The following is a 20,900-nucleotide window of genomic DNA, read 5'->3' as shown; positions in this document are numbered from 1 at the left end:
AGAGTACTGGAAAGTTGCAAAACCTGTAAGTGGCCTTCTCCTGCTCATCACTGTTGTGATTGTGTCAGTGTTAAATCATACAGAGTTGAATGTTGAGCCTTGATTTTGCCATAATATGGATTTTTCAGAATTAGTTATTTTGCTTAAGAACAGCTTTCAGTTTATCTCTTATGTTTAAAGCTGATGTAGATGCTGGAAATCAAGGAGTCTTCATTGGTTTACCTATTACACGGTTGCAGCAATCAATTCAGCCAGAGCATAAAGAACTAGATAATTTTGCTTTTGCATTGTTTGAGCATTTCTACTTAAAGCCCAGCCAAATGCTGGGTTGTGTGGAGTACAAGATGTATTCAAATGCAGAGCACACACTTGCAGAATTGATTCACAAGTGTTAGCAGATTTTTAGAATGGCTGACATGCTTTTAGTAACTTGCAGCTTGTGAATGACCATAGTCACTTGCCCCTCTCTGTTCCTCTGTTTCCTAATGTGGGTCAGTAGAGACCTACATATTGACAACTACATCTCTCAAGATGATGTCATAATATTTCTGGCTCTGCTGTAGAATTAGATAAATTCCACTGCTGTAAATAAAGCAGCAGACTTGCTTATCTGCAGTTCTCTTTTGTTGAACATAGACCTCAGAAGAGAGTAGTTTTTGTTCATGGGCTTAGTCTTAGTTTTGAGAAGGGAGTGACACATGAAAAAAACACATGCAGATTTATGACAACAAGAGGTGTTTAACACTGCTTGTTTAAAAATTATAATACTTGTCCATGTCTACAGAAACATGTTGAAATTTGCATTGGAAGTGATTTCAATTGGGACATTGTGAACTGTGGCCTTGGTTTTGTAAATGAGCAATACTCTGGAATTATGGCATTAGAGCTTCCTGTGCTTGGTGTGTTGTGTGCTCAGTTGTGTATGTGCTTGGCTTTATGCATTTAGGCTGTTAGTAACAGGCTGCTGTTGCAGAGAGAGGCGACTACCCTGGCAGGCCAACCACAGCCCCCACCCCCACCTCCCAAGTGGCCTGGGATGATCTCAAGTGAACAGCTGAGCTTGGAGCTGCACCAGGTGGAAAGGGAAATTGGGAAGAGAACCCGTGAGCTGAGCATGGTGAGTGCTGGGGGGATGGGAGGCAGAGAGACGCAGTGGAGAGCCATGTACCTGGCTGCAGCCCTTTCATCCTGGCAGAAAGGCTCCCTATTGGATGCTCACAGCTAGAGTCATCCATCTTCCTCTTTACCTCTAGTCTTCAAAACCTCCTGAGGAGTTTCTGGAGTCTTCTTCATTAAGAAGTTTTAATGTAGCCTTTTTAAATGTTGTTAATTTGTCACCATTTGAAATAAGCATGGTGTTGACTTTGATGGAAGCCAAATTGTCTCCAAGGTCACTGTGCCATGAGCTCTATAAAATGCTTTAACATAGGAAACATTGTCTGCAGGTACAGGCTAGTGTTCAGAAGTCCGTGTGCTGTTACAGTCTGTGGCCTTTGCTTGTTGCTACAAGGATCATCCCTTCCTTTTTGGGAAATACTGTGTCCTGAGAGGATGAGCATATCTAAGTCTGTTTTTGTCTCATGGCTTTTGTGGGTTAAACTGTGTGACTGCAATTTACAGGCCTTCTTCATCGTCCCTAAAGAATGAAATCTCAAATTCTTTCAACACATCCTTAAATAATTTTTCATCTGTCCTTTCTTTAAAGGAGAGCCAGTCTTCACTGGATATGAAAAACAAGCTGGGCACCACTAAACAGACAGAAAATGGACAATTAGAACCACAAAACAAGGTTCCAGCTGAGGACCTTACACTGACATTCAGGTAACACGGGCCTTCAACCTGTCTTTGTGTAATAGGAGACTGACTTCTTCAGGGCCACTCTCCTGTTAAATAAATACCCTTGCCTCACCTCAGCTATGATGAGGAAGTATCTACTAGGCAAAGAGAATACAAATCAAGTTTTTATAGTGCAGGTATGGATTAAGGACCTCTCTAGCTGTGGAGTAGGTGAGTGGAATAAGACTATATAAATTAATGCAACAGAAGACTTGCAGAGAGGAATCCATCTGGATGATTAGTAGGGAGAAGCAGGAGTTATGCAGCCACCACAAAATAAATCCTTATCTGCTGTTTTGGTTTCAAATAAAAGAAATCTCCCAAATGTGAAAGGTATTCCATCCTGCTAAGGTTTGTGATGTGGATGTTGTCTAGGAAGGCAGACACTTTGAAACTAAGTTCACTTTCAGTTGTCAGTAGTGGACTTTTATCTGTGTAGATGCTGGGGTTGATTTCAGTTCACATTTAATAGACAGTTGGAATAAGATGTTGGCTGGGAATGCTGGAAGTCTCTACAGCAAGTATTTTCAAATAGCCACAAGCATCTATGTGTATTCAGCCAGCACTTAACAAAGAAGCTTGGATGCTTACATAACTTCATGTAAGCAGTTTGGAATATTAATATTTATTCAGAATGTGCATTTTCTGAATAAATACACTATTGCTGATGAAGTTTGTGCCTTCTTTTTATAACCAGTTCTGTGGTTTTGTGCTGCACCATCAGATTGGCACCTCCAGAGCAGGAACTAATTTTTCCATATGGTGCTGTGAGCGTAATGAAATCAAAACAACTGTTTATATTTTTAAAATTAGGGCGAAAAAAAGACATTATTTTAAGTAAGTTAAATATTCTAGAATGGGTACGCTGAAGTCCTCTTACTTAAAAATAAAAGAAAAATCTCAGTAATTGCTTCTTTTCACCCACTTCCCCTTTCTCCTGCACTTCCCTTCAGCAGTGATGTTCCAAACGGATCAGCTTTGACCCAAGAGAACATTGGCCTCCTGTCAAACAATATGGCATCTCTCAGCCTGTCAGAGGACCCCGAGGGAGGAGGAGATGGCCATGACTCCCAGAGAGCGGGAGTGACACCCACATCTGCTCCATGAAGCGAGGCCAGCACACCCTGGAGTTCCTTCTGCTGGGGTGTCAGCAGCTTCCAACTTGTGTTTTTTTCCAGGGATGATTGGATAAACCCAGGAGCAGCAGTAGTAGCAGAGCAGCAGGTCCAGAGGCAATGTGCACAAACACAACTACTAGAAACAAATCCTGCACATAGTTCACATTAACGCATTTTTTAATTAAAAAAAATGAAAATTAGCAGTATCTGCAAGCAATTCAAATTAAATTTGTTTTTGTTCTGTGAATGAACTTTATTTTAATAACTTTGGACGCCTTGAATCCCAGGGCTTAAAAAAAAAGATATTATATATATATACTCTGTTTGATTAATTGTATGATCTTAATGAAGTAGGTTTTCTTTTTATTTTGGTATTATTACATACCCAGTGCATAATTCCTTATTACCTTACTAAAACTATTTGGCCACTTCCTTGTATGGTTTAAGGGTAAACAAGGAATGAGGGTTGGAGAGTAGCCGTGAATTGCAGTGTCAAAAGATGTGCAGCAAACTTCATGCTTAAGGCACTTCATCCTGTTGTGGCCAGGAACTTAACCTGAGCTTCTTGCTTAAATTGCTGAATTTAAACTACAAATGACAGAGTCTTTGCAGAGGTGTGGTCCTTTTTAAAGGCTGGCATTATTTAAGGTCTGTGTATGTTAGAATCTGACACCTGAGTATCAACCTGCAGTTTGTCATGGCTGCAGTGAATCCACCCTGGATTCCTGTTTCATGGGGGAAGAATTGCACCAAAGTAACCACTGAAGGTGCAGCACAGGTCTTGCCAGAAGTATTGAGAAGCAAATTTTGCCTGATAGATCTAATATTTCTCCAAATAGATGCTTTGTGGGCATAAGCCAGAGAAGCCATAAGTGTCTTGTGATTTTTTTTTTTTTTTAGATTAAAGATTTTGTTCTTGCTGCACATTTTTTTACTTTTTTGGCATACACTGAGGTAAGATCCTGGATACGAAGACCTCTTGAGGATGATTTTTCAAGTGCTGCTCCCTCTCTACCTTCTTGGCCTGTCCTCATTTTTTCTTTCTGGGTTAGACTACTAAGTGGGAAAGCACTGGTTATGTAATAAATTACTGCATTGCTTTGGTTGGGTAAAGCAAGAGTTAATAAATTTTCTTGGGTTTTAGTTTTTTTTCCTTAACCTTAACTCCTGCTGAGGTTATAGCAACCTTGGGCTAAGCTTTGCATTCATCATACTGTTAAATAAAACAACAGGGGGGTGGGAGGGGATACAGTCTCACTATTGCCTACCAGTAGGAGAGTCCAAACAGAAGACTCTTTTGAGTAGCAATTATTTAATTTGCCCAGTCAAGGCACCGCGTTTATATACTATTTCACATTGAATTTGATTATGCCCTACAGACCTGGCTGGTCAAGGATTTGATACACATATTGGCTTGGGATTCGAGCTTTCTTTTTTATTTAAATAAAAATTTATATATAAATATATATATACATATATACATAGTTATATCTGTATATATATTGGGTATGTTTTAAGAATTTTTTCGCATGAGCGCAGCTGTTGTGATCAAATGTCTGGGAGGTAGAAGCACTGAATGAAAATAAAAGCATTTTTCAGCACACCCCCCCCACACTTTCCATGTGTCTTAACACAGGTTTATTTCACTCTTAGTTGAACTTTGGCCTCTTAATTGCCTAGAGTAGTTTAAAGCTTGCTTTTTTCTAATGCCTCTTTTAACTTTTGGCAAAGAATTAACTTTGCACTGAAACAGCTTCATCTCCCCTTGCCCCTATCCATCTTTATCTCCTACTTGAAGCCAAGCATTCCAGCCACTCCCCTTGGAGCTGAGCAGAACTGGGGTGATGCAGCTGGGAGCCCATCAGGTCTGTTCCTCCCTTCTCAGCTCTGGGCATGAGGAGAATGAAGGTCTTTTCCTGGCTGCCTGCTTCCAAGTCACCTGACACAGGCCCTGGGCCCCCTCATCCTTCAGTGCAGAGCACCACCCTCAGGTCAGCCTTCTCCTTGATTTTAATTAGTTTGCTCCTTCCTGCTGTGTCTTTATTAACACAGGGAGCTCATCTTAGTCAAGATAATTAGTGCAATATTCTAATCTAGGAGGACAAGCCCAGAATGTGCCTTTTTTTGACTGTAGTAATTGTGGATGTAAAATTAATTTTCAAAGATGGTTATGATAGGTTGGACACTACAGATTCATTTGTAATACTAGGAAGAAGATCTAGAGGGGCAAAAACCTCTTTACCTTTTATTTCCTAGTTCCCTTACCAGGTTAGGGATTATTCTTTTCTCCACATTTTCTCCTGGAATTCTTCAGTAAGCACTATTTTGATTGCTGGCCTACATATGATGAATGCTTCCAAAATCTGTGGATTAGAAGGGAGACCTTACTGGTTTTTTTTTTTTTTTCTCCTTCATCCAGCTCTCTGTGCTGTACTTTGTGCATAATGTCCTTGTTGTGATCAATGTCCAGGTGAATGCCCTGTTTGCCCAAAATTATAGTTTGGCTTGTTAAATAGTTTGTTTAGTATCTACTAACAGTATTGATTTTCGACTTTGTTTCATCCCCTCTTCCTCTTTTTCTGCTTTTTTTGCAGAAGTTGAGTTGATTAAACAAATAAAACAGCAAAATGCAGTGCATGCTCTTAAGTTTTTTCTGGAAACTGCACCTAAAATGTTCCAGTTTTGTGGAAAAACTGGGAGACCCTGGGGGACAGATAGCTCTGTATGTAGTGGCAGTATTGATGTTTACAGCTAACAAGCATGAAGATGTCTGGAGTGACCCTGTGTCTTGCTACACTCACTCCTGTAGCTCATCATTGTCCCAGTCGTACAGGAATTTTGGCCACCTCAGTGTAATTGGTCTTGGCTACCAAGTGGTTTAGTTCCTTCTATTGGACAGGAAGAAGCAGTATTGCCATGGTGTCAGGGCACTGCTGCATCCTTTGGTAGGTAGGCTAAATTTTCTGCTGCACCAGACAACTCCTGGTATCTGTGTTTCAGCCAGATGGGCAGCATGGACAAACCTTCAGAATAGGAAGCTTCAAGTGGTAGGTTAAGCTTCAGTGTGTCAGTGATTCGGTCAGTATATAGATGATGTCTGTTTATTCTGTGGTGTTATTTCCCTCCTTCTGTCAACATCTCATCAGTCTGTCCTGTGACCTAGTTCTTTTTTCTTAATAAGAGAAGTTTAAACTTTTTCTTCTGCCCTTCTTGCATGCTGTCCTGTTTCAGAGTAGGACTTTTTTTCTGTAGATCAGAGCACCTTTCCAGCTAGCAGCACTTTTATCCCTGTTCTTCTCAAGTTCTTCTCTGTGTAGTCTTTTCTGAGCCGTCTCTCCCCTTTTTGTGTCTTTTTCTCCTGTGGCTTGCCCATCCACCCTCCCTGATTGTGTAACAGTGACAGCTTGCTGCCTCAAAACAGAGCATTCAAATGAATTCGCTTAGCCAATAACTTCTGTGAAGTTGCCTTTTCTAATGGTGTTATTACTCAGTGATGCACAAATGTGATATTGCCCCTACTGGTAGGCAAACAGGGGATCTGTATAAACATGGTAAACTGCTGTTTTTCTTTAAAGGAGAGCCAAAGACTTGTGCTTTACAATTTTTCCCCTGGTGTAGCCATTTTGATTGTCAGACATTTGTGTGGGGTATTGTGAGTTGACTGTATTATCCTAATAACAATTTCCAGAAGTAAATGATTGTCAAGCCTTGCCCATGCATTGAATTGTGGAAAATCATTCCATTTGGTCATACAGTTTGCAATGTACTGAGGTGTATCTGGGGTGTTGTGATGTGTTTTCAGTCTCTCATGCACTCTCTCAGCTGATTGAATGGCTCATTTAGAGAGGGAGAAGGAAAATAGAAATGTTATAATCCAAGAAGCCTTGTTTTTAAGTGTTTCTAAATTGAATACTGATTGAAAATTTCTTCAGTTACAGTAAAAGATAAATCTCTGTTACAAATGTGACTGACTTTTAAGTCCACTGGGACCGAAAAGATTTGTGAAACACTAGCATTGCATTAAATTAGATGTGGAAGAACCAAACTTGTGATGGTATTGTCTCTTGACAGCATGGACTGAGTAAGGTGGGGCAAATTTTGTATTAGAATTGGCCAGGAGTGAGGCTTTTATTGATAATACAAGAAAGTTGCTGGCATTTCCCTTCCTTGAGCTGCTTAAGCTCTCACAGACTTGTTACTAAAGTTTTTAGGTTCAAAGAGAAATCTCTTCAAGTCCAAGTAGCATAAACCCTCATTTCCACTGCCAGTTATAATTTTGGATTATAACAAAGCAGACTTACAGGATAGTTATCTGTAAGACCCCCAGTATAAAGTTTCTTTCTTGGATTGGCTCTTTCAGACCTGCTTTTATGATCCAAGAAATGCCATGCCAGTGTTCAGGAGGTTCAACAGTGGGGAGTGCCAACCACCTCTTCTGCTCAAAATGGGAGAAAAGACCCAAACATATGCAGTGTGCAAGTTTTTGTGCTAGTCTGTGTGTTTGGAGAAGTGATTTTGGTCCTAGGATAGATAGAAGGAACACACAGCAATGCTGCTGGGGCATGATTTTACCTTCATATTTAAATTTTGTCATTGTTCACTTTCCAAAACACAGCCTTCCATTCCTGCCTCCTGATGTTGCTGATTTAAAAACAACCCAAAAAAAGTTAGTGTGTCAGCAACTTAATTTCTTGTATCACTATAAATCAATTCCCCTGGGGGGAAAAAGGGAGAAGAGTTTTTGAGTTGCCTACATGGTAATGGAGTTATGAAGTGGAAAAACATCCACCTTGCTTAAGTGTAAACTGGATTTCTGAGGAAAATGAAGCAGCTCTTCTAAGCCACCTTTTGTGTACAGCTATGGTGCCAAGAGATGGGTGGTTGTTATACAGATCATTATGTAGCACAAATTGATTTGCTCTCAATTCAAATAGACTCTTAAAATGTCAAAAACTTCATTGGGAATTTTCATTTCCATAGTGAACTGCTACCAACTGCATTATTTTTTGTTGGAATGTCAGGGGATGATAGAGACTAAAGTTAATTCCAGTTACACAACGTAAGAAAGGGATTTGGGGAAATGTTATTCCAGCAGTGTCCTTCTACAGTTAACATGTGGCCTTTATTCTTCTGTAGGAAGAAGAATGTAACTGCTTAGTGTTGTCACTGTCTTCAGAGCACTTCTTGTGATGCAGGTTAGCAGAGAAAGGAGAACAAACTTCACATTTATTTTCTTTATAATTTTATTTCCTATTGGCAAGTGTGATGTTGTTCCATGGGAAGTGTGGCAAGCAAAGAGGCTGCAGCTTTTTCTGTAATTTCCCAAAATAAAGAGCGCATGGCAATGTGGAATTGTCTGCATCAGGAACATCACAGTCATTTGATGCCTAAAATATGTGGCCATAATAATCAAAATTGGATTCCTGTAGCTTAGTAACATGAGTAATTAACTGATCTTTCCTAGGCAATCTGCAATTCCAGGGAGTTTGTGTATGATTTTTTGTGCTAATTGCAAGGTGTTCAGCAGTTGGGAGGGTTTAGGTGCCTAACTTCATCCAGCAAGGCAGCTTTCCTTGGATATACTTGTTGGATGTTTTCATATGCCAGGAAACTACTGTTTTGAAGACCTGCAAGTTTTAGGAAAACACAATTGTCCAATTTGAAAAATACAGTATTGGGAGAGACAGAAGCAACAGGTAGTGCAGTCTCTGGAAATAAAAAGCATTAGACATGATGGAATTACATGTGAAATGTGTATGGGGTAAATGTATCTGTAAGAGAAAAAAAAATATTGTGGAGTATTTGATGCTCAAGAAATGATTTGCTTCTTCATAATGTTAAAAAGATTTCATTAATAGTTCTGTGGCAGACAGTACTCACAAGTCTTTGGCATCCAAACCAGATTGTATATCAGATGGATCCCACAACTGGATGTGTGCACTGACCTCTTTATTTGTAGCTTTTTAAAAATAAATTTGGCAGCAACCTTTAATAAATGCATGAAGCAACCTGAGAGGAAGGAGCAATCCCATTCACGTCACAGCCGCTGCACAGCTCACAATTGGTACCATTCATCTGCAGCCTCTCATAAGTGAAGCTGATCAACATGGACAAAACTAATCACTTTTAGAGTTTCCCCTAATTTTAAGGAGTTCCCATTCACCCTTTAGCCTCTGCTTGCTGTGTCAGCAGCTTTCATGCTAAAAGGATCTTTCCTTGAAGTCAGCTTAGCAACTGTTCTGTAGCTTGGCTATTTTTCCCTGTTTTCTCTAACTGGTAGCATTGTGTTAAGCTCTTCCCCTCCTTGTATTTGTTGCTATGGGGAGGAAGAGGTGAAGCAAGACATGTGTGAGAGGAGGGAGGAAGAATTGTGGGATCTATATGACAGCTCCCACTTCTTTGAAATCACCTACTTCCAGTTGTGGGATTTCTTGATATATGATTTTTTTGTGGTTTTTGTAAGTCTAATTTTCTTTGATCTTGTTAGTTCCTTACAAGTCTCCCCGAGACATTCTGCAGTCATTATCACCTTTTTGGGTGGAGTTTATTTTATTTTTTGGGTTGTTTGTTTTGTTTTGTTTTTTAAATAACTTTTTAACATTGGTGCATATATGCTTGGGATAGAGCTCATGTAATTATCCAATCGTATTGATTGTATGTGATTGTGCCCTGCAGAGGTATATTTAACAAAAAATAAAATAAAGGATAGTCTAGGTAATAAAGGAGACCATGAAATTTGTTGAGTCAGGTTATGAACTATTTCTTAAATTTATTTAGGATCCTAGATAAGTGAAATTACATCTGCTGTTCTCATGATTCAATGCTAAACAAAATATCATTCTTTCTCTCCTTGTGTTTTTCCTTGCTTTTCTTCTCCTTCTGCTCTATTCTTCCTTTCCTGTTTCTCTTTCCCATAAACAAAAATTCCTTCATGGGAGTGGCTGCCTCTGGGTTGATAATGTGGATATTTATTGTTTGTAACTATCGAAACAATAGGAGTAGACATGAAGTAGAATGTATGAGAAGAATTCCATAAATTGAATTATTTGCAAGTTCAGAGGAATTACGAAATTTTGTACATACAGGCCTGGTCATGGGGGAGATGTTCAGAGGTACATGGGGAATTGCTATGTCTTTTCCAGGAAAGGTTAGATGCTTTGCTACCTCTTGGGAAAACTGAGATAACAAAAGGAGTAGAAGTTTTCTATATCCAACTGTGTCTTTACTCCTACAATACACTTTTTAGACTTGAAAGAAAAACCTTCTAGGTACTCTGCTGAAGTGGGAATGCATTGAAGGAGGCAAAAGGCAAGAGGATACAGAGATTTGAAAAATCAGTATTAGTCTTCTTTGTTTAATTCTCAGACCTGTAGAGCCAACAGTGTCACTTCTGTGTGAAAGAACGAGGGAGTGGAGACCTACTGTAAATGCATGGCAGTTACATAGAAAAAAACATATGTTGAAATGCTATTTCTTCTTCCCTCTTTACCTTGCTTTTCTCCCTCTTTCTCCCTGACTCCACCTTGCACTCACAGAATGTCTGAGGGTCCTTTGAGTTGCAGATTAAACAAAGAAAAAAGTGGAAAAGTGATTCACTATTTGGTTTGTAAATAGATGGAAGTGTCTACAAGGTCTTACCTGCTTTTCTGTCAACATTTATATTAAGTGATAAATTAATGAAGAACACTTTGAAGTATCTCTTGTTTTCTGTCTGGGATGAATGTACATTCTTCTACATTTTGTGTGCGGTGTAAAACTGTTGGACCATCTGAGTAAGATTTTCATCAGCTCAAGGTGTGTGTGTTCTCTGCTGGGCTGCAGCATAAGAAATGCCAAATAGCAGAGAAGCCACATGTCTCCTGGGTTTGGTCTGCTCTCTTCTGACTTCACCTGTAAACAAAGTGGGTCCTTCACCTGTTCACCAGAGGTGAACAAGAAAAGATACTCAAAATAATCAGGTTTTTTTTAATTGCTCAGAGTGTACATATTTTAAAAGCAAACCAGACCCTTCAGAGCAAAGAGCGAGCAGCATTTGTCTAACGTTGAGCCTGGTTTGGAACTTGCCTTAAAGTGAAAGTAAGTTTTGCTCCACAGTCGGCTTTGTGGTTTTTAGTCTTCTCCTTTCACACATTTTTGTGGTCTTTAACAAGTCATTGTCTGTAAATCTGAAACTGGATGAAGCTGCTGCTTCACTGAAAAACTGTTCCTTCTACTCCAGGGCAAGCACAGCCTTCTGCCCCTCGAGTTTGTGCATAATGTTCATTACTATTGTCTTAATATTCTTGAGCCTGGGCACCATGGATCAAGGTAAGGTGTGTTTTACTGAGCTGAAGCCCATCACTGCTCATTATTAGGCCCCCTCACACTTCCACACTTACTTGCTGGATGAGTCAAAGCATTCAGTTCCTATAAAGGAATTGTATTTAGTGGGAAATCCAGCAGAAAACTAAGTTTCAGTTGGTGATGGTTTCCTTACCCTTTCTCCCATTAGTCTGAGGAATCAGAATCCTCATGTAGTGACTCACTTCAGAAGGGAAAAAAGAGAGCTGGATTCCAACAGTGGCTGGCTTTTAAAAGGAAGATGTGGAGCACTGGAGAGTCAGATCCCTCTGGAAGGAAGTGGTGGGTACTCTGCATCAAAAGAGATTGGGGGAATCTTGCTGAGTTTCTTCATGTGGAAAAGAGGGGAGACCAGGCTCAGTGGATGGTACCTGCTGGAATTTTTTTCCCCTTTGGATATGGATAGCAGAATAGAAAAAATCTTGAAAAGGCTAGCTCATGAGATTCCTTGATCCCATCTTGCTCTGTGAGTGCAAGAGTCATTTTCCCTGTGGGTAGCCATGAAACTCAACAGTGAACACCCAAAGCACAAAAAAAATTAAGGCAATTTATGTTCCTCCTTACCCATCAGGTATGTTTAAGCACCATTTTTTTCCAGCTAGGATGTGCTCAGTTGTTTCTGTAACCTCCTTCCTCCTAACTGTGAACTCCAACTCCCTGAGGACTAAAAATGTGGGAGAGACTAAAACCAAAGCATGATGCTTCATCTGTCTTGCCACAGGCTGCCAGGCTTTGGTGCTTGATGGTTTTGAGCCTCTGATCTTTGCTTTGGGTTTGGGAGAAAAACAGCCTCTATATTAGAGCAAACAAGGCATCTAGCAGTTTGGATTAAGACACTGGCCATCTTGGGTGCTTCCTGGATAGCTCTGCTCAGATGTGAGTGCTGGCTTGTTGCTTGGAGCTAAACCAGCCATGAATTACCATTTACGTGCTGCACTCAAATGATAGATTTACTCAGCTGCCCTAGAATAAATGCCTTGGGAGCTCTGTGGGATGTGCACAGTTGTTTGCTTTTGGTTTTACTGCTTTAAACAACCTCTGAGCACTGGATAAGTGGAAACCTGTGCTTAGATGTCTGCCTGGGTGTGGAGCATCCCTAATCATGTGAAAACTCTGGGATCTGTGAGCATGTCAGTTACCTCAAAAAATTAAACCTGAAGTAACAAGGTACAGTATGCGAGTCCTTCCTTTCTCATGGAGGACATTTTTTACATTACCCTTCAATTTATCTCCACAATCTCTCCCATTTAACTATGTCCCATACTGATACAGTAAAGTCTTTTACTTAACCCAGACCAGTTTGCAATTGCATTTTCCATTAAGGGAAGATGTTCCTCTCACTGGAGAGCCTGCTCCTGGGATTTGAAATTCAGAGGGCAATGCTGCAGAATTTGTAGAGCAGCTGCATCCTGAAACAGAAATGGTGTTCAGTTCAGTTCTGCTCACTACTCTGCCTTGTGAATCTGGACAGGAGCTGGGGGAGCTGCTGTTAATCCTCAGTTTTTCAGCTCTGCAAGTGAAAGGTTACAGAATCACAGAATATCCTGGACTGGAAGGGACCCACCAGGATCACAGAGTCCAAGTCCTGGCCCTGCACAGGCACTTCAACAATCCCACCCTGTGCCTGAAAGTGTTGTCCCAACACTCCTGGAGCTCTAGCAGCCTTGGGGCTGTGACCATTCCCTGGGGAGCCTGTTCCAGGTGAGTGTGTTTAAGATGGGATGTATTTGAAACTGCACAATGTGAACTGGGGCAATTTCTCCCAACTTGTCTGTTCAGGAAATAGGGAACAGGTGACAGGGCTTAGGACAGATGGGGGAAACATTTTGCTTGGCTACAAGATCTCTAAACTAGATCTACAAATAGCTTTATGTAATTTTTATTCAAACTCTTGAAGGGTTTGAGGTTTTTCTCATGGGATAAGCAGTTCATTTTCTGTTGGCAAAAACTGAGGGCATGTGGCACTTGTATGGGGTAGGTGGTCAAACTCTCCCTTGTCAGATTGAACTTTAAAACCTCTTTCAAACTAAACATTGCCTCTTTTTTTCCTACTCTTTGCTTAACCTTCAGCAGCTGGTCATCAGCCTTTGGCCTTAGCATCCTACTCCCCTCCCACCATCCCCTGCTGCTGTCTCAGCTCTGTTTGAGCACAGAAATCCAGTGGGGAAACTGCTTTGGGCTCAAGCAAGACTGTTCTCTCAAAAATTTGCATTTACCTCCTAAATAGCAGAAGGCTGGAGGTACAGGGGCAGGTAAGAAAAATAGATTCCACACATCTTTCATTGTTAATTAATTCCTTGAAACAGTTTCTTTTCCCTTAGTAGGAGCCTATGTATTCTAGCTGCTGCCAGAGTGGCTTTTTGCTCTATTAGAGGGAGTCCTCTCACCCCTAGGTGTCATGAAGGCTGGTGTTCTAATTTGTCAGGCTTGACTTATCCCCAGCAAACATGGTGTGGAGGGCAGTTCATGAAGTCAGGAAGCCCTGAGTAATTGCTGGCTGCAAAAGTACACTGCTGGTTTGCTTTGGACTCTGGTTTTGGGTGTGAGGCAGTGGGGAAGGTTTCTCAAGAGCCTAAATTGATCTCAGAATGGTTTGAGCTATTTTATATTAGCTGGGTGGTGTAGCACAGTGCTTGGGTGCTGTGGGACATTCCCACCAATACCAGTAGCCCCAGCAGGTTCAGTAGGGTGGGTGCTGGGGGTCTGTAAGCCCAGTTAATCATCCTGTCCTGCAGCCATGGAAGAGTGGGATGGAAATGATGTGTGCTGGTGAGAGCCCAACCATGTTGCGCAGCAGCCAAGGGATCGGGAAGTTTCTCGATGTTTCCCCAGAGCCTTCTGATTTTGAGCTGAATCAGCAACTGGTTTCTTGGCTTTCTGCACTTTTTGTTGCTTCACCCTTGTAAGAACCTTTTCTAATTTCTACGTTCCCCTTGCCAGTAATCCTTTTCAGGCAGCGCTGTTGTGGGAATACTTTTGGCATCCTTCCAGGTTGACACATGGAGTGCATGTCAGTGCTGCAGAGGAAAAGGGAGCACTGAAGAGCTGTGGGAGGAGGAGGAGGAGTGGGTTTTGGCCAAATGCTCTGACAAAGAGCTGGTCTAAGAAACATCAGGGGCTCTTGCCTGTAAGAGCCAAGACTGGATGTGTCAGAGGCCAGGTCAACCTTAATAGATGGTAAAGTAGATTTAAGGCGTTAGCATAAAGTCCTGTATCTTCCCTGAATTGATGGAGCCGGGGCTTTACTGCAGATAAAAACAGGGAGTCTTTCTCATTTAATGAGAACAGGGTGAGGATAGAGGTGCCCTCCCCTCTCTTGTGCTTTGGTCTTTAAATATGAGATTAGATTAACAGCACGTTGTGTGATGGCAAACACCACAAGCTGCTTCTGGCTTGACAGAAGCAGGTGTTTGTCCTTGTACAGACAGGGTCAGGACATGGCTTTCCCTGGAGGTGAGTGGAGTGACAGGGCAGGGACCATGGTGAGGTTGTCCTTTCCATGGTGGGACTGGCCACAGGTGCATCAGTGCTGCTGGAGCTGCAGGACCAGGTGTGGGTGAGGGAGGGCTGCTGCCAGCAGTGAAGGGCTCTGCTCCTGGCCCCAGGATTGCAGAACACTGGAGTGTGTCTAGCTTGTTGCTGGCTGACTTTTCCTGTGGGACTGAAAGGTTCAGAAGAACAGCACTTCCTGGAGTATTTTCAATTGTCTTAATATTTTTCCTTTCTCTTGGCCTGGGTGTTGTTTTTTGTTTTTGAATTGGTTTACTTCCCTCCCTTTTCAGATTTTTTTTACCCTTTGTGGTGTTGCATCTGTCCTAAACCTTTCCCAAGATGATCTGTGTGTCATTACCAGCAAGAGCTGTGGCCATGGCCTGAGTGAGTCCCTCTTGTTTTGCTGTGCTATCACACAGCCTTGGGCTCCAGACAGTCTTGGTGCCAGATGAGGTAGTTTCTGCTTTTGCAGAGGAACTGGAGCACAGATGAAGTCATTGGCCAAGAGCTCAGGGAGGGGGTGTGGAAGAACCCAGAGGTCTCCCTCATCCCAGATCAGCCTTTGAGCTGCTCCTGTTTTCCTCCAGCAGGTGCTGGCCCACTAGCACTGGAAGATCACAGACTGGAGGTCACTAGTGCTAAATGCAGGTGACTTTTAATTTAGTTTCTCAGAGGGAAATGCTTGGTAGCCATGGCAGTGAGTATTTGGAGGCAGGCAGAGACTTACCTAACTTAGACACATGTTTGAAAAAGTGCCCTGTAGCAGGCAAGGCCTGGGCAGGCTGCCAGTCCCCAGTTGTTTCCCAAAGTGTTGTGGCTGTGGTGCTTGAGCTTCCTCCCATGGGGTACGTAAACAAAGCAGTCATGCAAAGGGCATCTTAGAACCACAGCGTGCAGGCTCTGGGATGGCTCGTGGGGCCTTGCTGCCAGAGCTGGTGGGTGATGGGACTTAGGAGGAAACTGTTCCCTGGGAGGGTGTGAGGCCCTGGCACAGGGTGCCCAGAGAAGTTGTGGCTGCCTCATCCCTGGAAATGTCTAAGGCCACATCGGACAGGGCTTGGAGCAACCTGGGATAATGAAGGTGTCCCTTCCTATGCAACCAGATTATATTTAAAGTTCCTTTTAACTGAAACCATTCTGAGGTTCAGTGTGCTTTAGCAAAGGGAAAAATATAAATTATCTCTCTCTTGCTGGAAGATTTTCAGAGACCTGCTTTTGCTGGAACACAGTAATTACCATTAGCCTGCACTCTTTAGGTACCAAGGACAACCAGTTTGCATTGAGGTGGTATGAACTTTGGACAGGAATTGTTGTGATGTACCAGCTACACCATACATGCTCATAAAGTACATTTTTTGGGGATTAGAGATGTAGATGCTCAGTCCACGGAGAGACCAACTTCCTTGGAGACCTTTTCCTTATCACCTTTCTTCTCTGCCATAGTATCTCCTACATCAGTAACTGAAAAGTACTGTAAGGCTGAGGTGAGCCTGGCAGGGTCCTTACACTGTAGCCACCTCACTGGCCAATGGAGAGGACTCAAAAGTTCAAATCATCCATTTAGGTACAAACTTGTCAGGGCTGAGCCTACTGCTGAAAAAAGAGGGGGCCCAGGTCACTGGGAAAATGCTGGTTTCAGTGTATTGCTTCTAAAAGCATTGTGTGCTCACGGGCAAGTTTGTCCTCCTGCTGTCTGTCCTCGTTTGTCCTGCAGGTGCAGGGCAAAAGGATGATTGGAGAGGGCTGTGGGGCTGCCATCACTGTGATGCTGGCTGGAAGGGGCCTGTGACCGTGGCAGCAGCACAGGTTTCACAGCCAGGCCGTGTGTCTAAGCTCTCTCTCTGGTTCCAGGACAATGCATCTCTTTGTGCTGTGTCTGCTCAGTGTCTGGGGGCTGGCTGCCCCTGAGCACTACGCCGTGGAAGACGTCTGCACCGCAAAGCCCCGCGACATCCCAGTGAACCCCATCTGCATCTATCGCAACCCCGAGAAGAAGCCCCAGGAGGGTGAGGGGCAAGAGCCAGCAAAGGACAAGCTCCCAGAGTCCACCAACCCCCGGGTGTGGGAGCTGTCAAAAGCCAACTCTCGGTTTGCTGTCGTCTTCTACAAGTACCTGGCTGACTCCAAAGACAACGGGCAAAACATCTTCATGTCACCCCTCAGCATTTCCACAGCCTTTGCCATGACCAAGCTTGGAGCCTGTGGCAGCACCCTCCAGCAGCTCATGGAGGTTGGTGGAGATTGCTCAGCCTTTTCCTGTAGCAGGTCTGAAAGACAGGAAAGGTGATCATGGCTAATGGCTGCTCTCAGGGTCAGGATGGCTCCTTGCCTTAAGAAGGAAATCCCAAGTTGGAAGGACCTTAAAACTCATCTCGTTCCACCCTCTGCCATGGGCAAGGACACCTTCCACTAGACCTGGTTGCTCCAAGCCCTGTTTCTGGATTTGTTTAGACCCCAGCTCTTTCCCCTTACTCCCTATTTGGATCCAGCATTCCTGGGTTTGAGAGGTTAGTTTTTATCTGGAGAAAAGGAAGTCCATTTGGAAGGTGAAAGAAGGGAGTGACAGTTTGCTTCTTGCAGATTGAGCTAAGATTTTCCTTATGAAAAAAGCAGGAAAAGCCATGATATCAAGTCATGCTGGCAGAGGGGCTTTTTCACATTCCTTCTCTCTTCTTTGGGACAAAAATCAGACACACGGGAGACCTCACAGTCCACCTGACTTCCAGGGCAGGGGAGCCTGTACAGGGGGAGCCTCTTCCTCCACCTGTTGGCCCTATGCTCAGAGGATAGTTCTGATCCCAGACTTAGTGGTAATTCTGAGTTCTGGCTCTTCCATGCAGCTAATTTAACTCCCTGCATGTCCTAGCACCCTTCTCAATGTCAGACCCACTCACCTGCCATGTGGGGTTTGATGCTGCCCGTACCTTTTTCTCCAGTGGGAGACCTCAGCCCAGAGAAGTCTTTCTCCCTGCAATGAGAGATGTGAATCAAACCCCTCTGTCCTTACAAATCCTACCTCTGGAACAAATAATGTCGGTGGTCTCCTGCCATTATCCACACAGCCTGAGTGGAGCAGCTATAAACACATCTCCAAGTCTTCACTTGTGCGTTCCCCTCTGGGCAGCCCTTCCCACTGGAAGGGAAACCTTCTCCATTGAGCCACCCACACCTGCAGTCCTAACCCCCCTTTTCCCTATGAAATGGCTGGGAGCACCAGGAATGCCTTACAGGAAACAGTGCCAAAGGAGGTTCATAAAGAGCAATGTACTGTGGGATTTTCTGTTCCTTAAAGCCCTGAGGTTGGATAGCAGTAGGCAAATCATAATTGTCCTTCCAGCTGGCAGCTGGGAACAGATCAAAAAATTCCCTGTGCTGCAAAAATCTACCCTCAAAATGATTGCTGCATATTCCCATTCCCTGTAAAAATAGATAAGAGGTACCAGAAGTACTCAACAGGCCATGAGAATTCCTCCTGGGAAAGAGCAGCCTTTAGCATTTTCACAGGAGGGTTTAGCACATGTGAGCCCTCCCATGACCTGATATGACCCAAGAGCTGCTTCTAGGCCCTGTGGGTGCAATGCTCATCTCTAGGGTGTGGTAAGGGGTTATGAACACCATGTTAATTTTAACAGCACTTAAAGGTCTTGGGCAGGTGATATGTTGATTTTCCATAGATTTGGGTTCCCACACGTGGAGGGTGAAATTCTGAGGGCCTGCAGATTTGTTGATGTTGAGGCAAAGGCTTCACCACCATTTCCTCTGGGGCCCAGGAGCACAAAAGCCTCCTCATGGATTCCTTGTTGCTGTTTGGCTTGTCCAGGTCTTTCAATTTGACACCATTTCAGAGAAGACATCGGATCAGATCCATTTCTTCTTTGCCAAGCTGAACTGCCGCCTTTACAAGAAAGCAAACAAATCCTCAGAGCTGGTGTCAGCCAACCGTCTCTTCGGGGAGAAATCTTTGGTCTTTAATGAGACTTACCAGAACATCAGTGAAATCGTTTATGGAGCAAAACTCTGGCCCTTGAACTTCAAAGTGAGTTTGACCTACTCAGGATTTTGCTTTTTTTGTTTGGTTCCACCCCCCACCCCCAGTCCATCGCTGTCTTTTGCCCAGGAGAAGTGCTCTGCTCTGGGTGTGTGGGACACGAGTGAAAGCAACAGGGAATCTGGGATGCAGCTCCTCTCACTTCAGCTCACCTTAACCACAGCCACGTCCCCACTCGTCATACCTAAGCTTCATTGTCCCTCCCCAGCACATACCCTTGTGAACCTGTCTCCTGCAGAAGGGGTACAAAGAGGGGTTTAAAACCTTCAGCTTAACCTTTTTTTGGTCTCTTCCTTTAGGAGAAGCCAGAACTTTCCAGGCAGATCATTAACGAGTGGGTGGCTAATAAGACAGAGAAGCGCATTACAGAAGTGATCCCAGAAAGTGGTATTGATGATCTCACTGTCTTGGTCCTGGTCAACACCATTTATTTTAAGGTAACAAAAGCTAACAGAACTGGGGAGCAGCACACTTCCTTGGAGGAGATATGGTGCTTATGTTTGTTTTCCCCCCCTCTCCTTTTTAGGGGCACTGGAAATCACAGTTCCCAGCTCCAAACACAAAACTGGATGTATTTCATAAAGCCAATGGTGAGACCTGCCAAGTCCCAACTATGTACCAGGAGTCCAAATTCCGCTACGCACTCATCCCCCAGGACAAAGTCCAGGTGCTGGAGCTGCCTTACAAAGGGGACGATATCACGATGCTGCTGGTCCTGCCCAGTGCTGGGACACCCCTGGAGGAGGTGGAGCGAGACCTGACATCGGAGAAGCTGCAGGGCTGGATAGATTCCATGAAGGAGATGTCTCTCTTCGTCTACCTCCCTCGCTTCCGCGTCGAGGACAGCTTCAGCCTCAAGGAAAAGCTGAGGAAAATGGGGCTGGAAGATCTCTTCAGTCCAGAAAATGCCAGACTCCCAGGTGAGATGTGGAGATAGGGCAGTGAAGGGTAGAGGTGAGGGGCAGCCATTCCTCCCTAGGCAGGGCAGTAGGTGCAGCAGCACATGAGGAACAAGCACATGAAAGCATTTATATGTTGCTGCAGCCAGTGATGGAGTCTCTGGTAAAGTCCCACCATGGACACTCAGCCCTGCTCTGCACTGAAGACATGGCAGTTTTGCAGTCAGTTGCACATGCAGGAGGATGTTTTTGTTTTAGGGCAGCCATGCCTTGTGCCTGATCCCAGGCCATGAAGGATGGGAATGTGTTCTTTCTTGAGCTGTCTCTGAACTCAGCTTTACCTTTGTATATTTTTATATTTCAGGTATCATTGCAGAGGGCCGCACAGACCTGTACGTGTCTGAGGCTTTCCACAAAGCCTTCCTTGAGGTGAGCCTTGCTTTGTGCCAGTGTGTTTTGCTTTTTAAAAACAAATATTAAAGGGAAAAAAATAGCTCTGAACCTACAGTGTTCACTTCTCAGCAGCCTGGGGCTTTGGAGGGAGACTGGCCCGTGTTCTGTGGAGGAGGAGGAGGAGGGTGAGCCCTCTCCATGCTGCATAATGTCTGTATTTTAATCCCATCTTGTCTCTTGGCTGGCAGGTGAATGAAGAAGGCAGCGAGGCCTCAGCTGCTACAGCTGTCACCATCTCTGGCCGTTCCTTCCCTATGAACAGAAAAATCTTCAATGCCAACAGGCCCTTCCTGCTTTTCATCCGGGAAGCTGCCCTCAACACCATCATCTTCATGGGCAGGATAGCTGATCCTTGCTCCTAAGGGGGCTGCTAGGGCCTCACTTCTCCCTCCTCTGCCTCGGGAAAAGGAGAGGTGGGCTATTGCCACAAAGCATGGGCTGCTCCTGGGGTGGTTGGTCTTGCTGTTTGGTGCCAGCTGCAGGGAGGGACTGCAGCCAGCTGGGCTGTCCCTGCTCCTCCCTGCCATGTCAGGTGAGGGGGCTCATGGGTCACCTCACCTGTCCTGTCCTTCGTGGCAAGGAAAGCTGAATTTCATCTGGTACCAGTATTTTTGGGGCACCCAAGTCCAGCATTGCTGTCCTTCCTGTGCCCAACCCTCTGTAACTCTGATCACTTGGTTCATTAAAACCTATAGATCTGTATGTAACAGACTG

At 43.8% G+C, this 20,900-nt stretch overlaps 2 protein-coding genes across 14 annotated transcripts in view; one reads left to right on the top strand and one right to left on the bottom strand.

Annotated features, from left to right (window-relative positions):
- The window catches only part of RC3H1 (ring finger and CCCH-type domains 1), a 73,688-nt gene extending 52,800 nt beyond the window's left edge, over positions 1 to 20,888 (top strand). For 4 of the 13 annotated variants that reach the window (XM_053985438.1, XM_053985441.1, XM_053985437.1 and 1 more), the window contains exons 18-20: positions 947 to 1,117; positions 1,706 to 1,821; positions 2,790 to 10,640. In XM_053985438.1, the coding sequence (XP_053841413.1) occupies positions 947 to 1,117; positions 1,706 to 1,821; positions 2,790 to 2,943 (441 nt within the window). In that variant the 3' untranslated portion in view covers positions 2,944 to 10,640. Of the gene's footprint in view, positions 1 to 946; positions 1,118 to 1,705; positions 1,822 to 2,789; positions 10,641 to 13,401; positions 13,547 to 16,637; positions 17,017 to 18,606; positions 18,823 to 19,133; positions 19,272 to 19,360; positions 19,755 to 20,097; positions 20,163 to 20,374 lie in introns of those variants that run through there. The other 9 variants (XM_053985446.1, XM_053985444.1, XM_053985445.1 and 6 more) reach the window with 6 other exon arrangements.
- RO60 (Ro60, Y RNA binding protein) overlaps positions 1 to 20,900 on the bottom strand; it is a 146,090-nt gene that overhangs the window by 97,944 nt on the left and 27,246 nt on the right. The gene's annotated exons all lie outside the window — the stretch shown is intronic.

The sequence above is a fragment of the Vidua macroura genome, chromosome 9 (assembly GCF_024509145.1).
Source record: "Vidua macroura isolate BioBank_ID:100142 chromosome 9, ASM2450914v1, whole genome shotgun sequence".
NCBI classification, from domain to species: Eukaryota; Metazoa; Chordata; class Aves; order Passeriformes; family Viduidae; genus Vidua; species Vidua macroura.
Note: the sequence above shows the minus strand (reverse complement) of the source record. Positions and strands in the feature narration are given on the sequence as shown.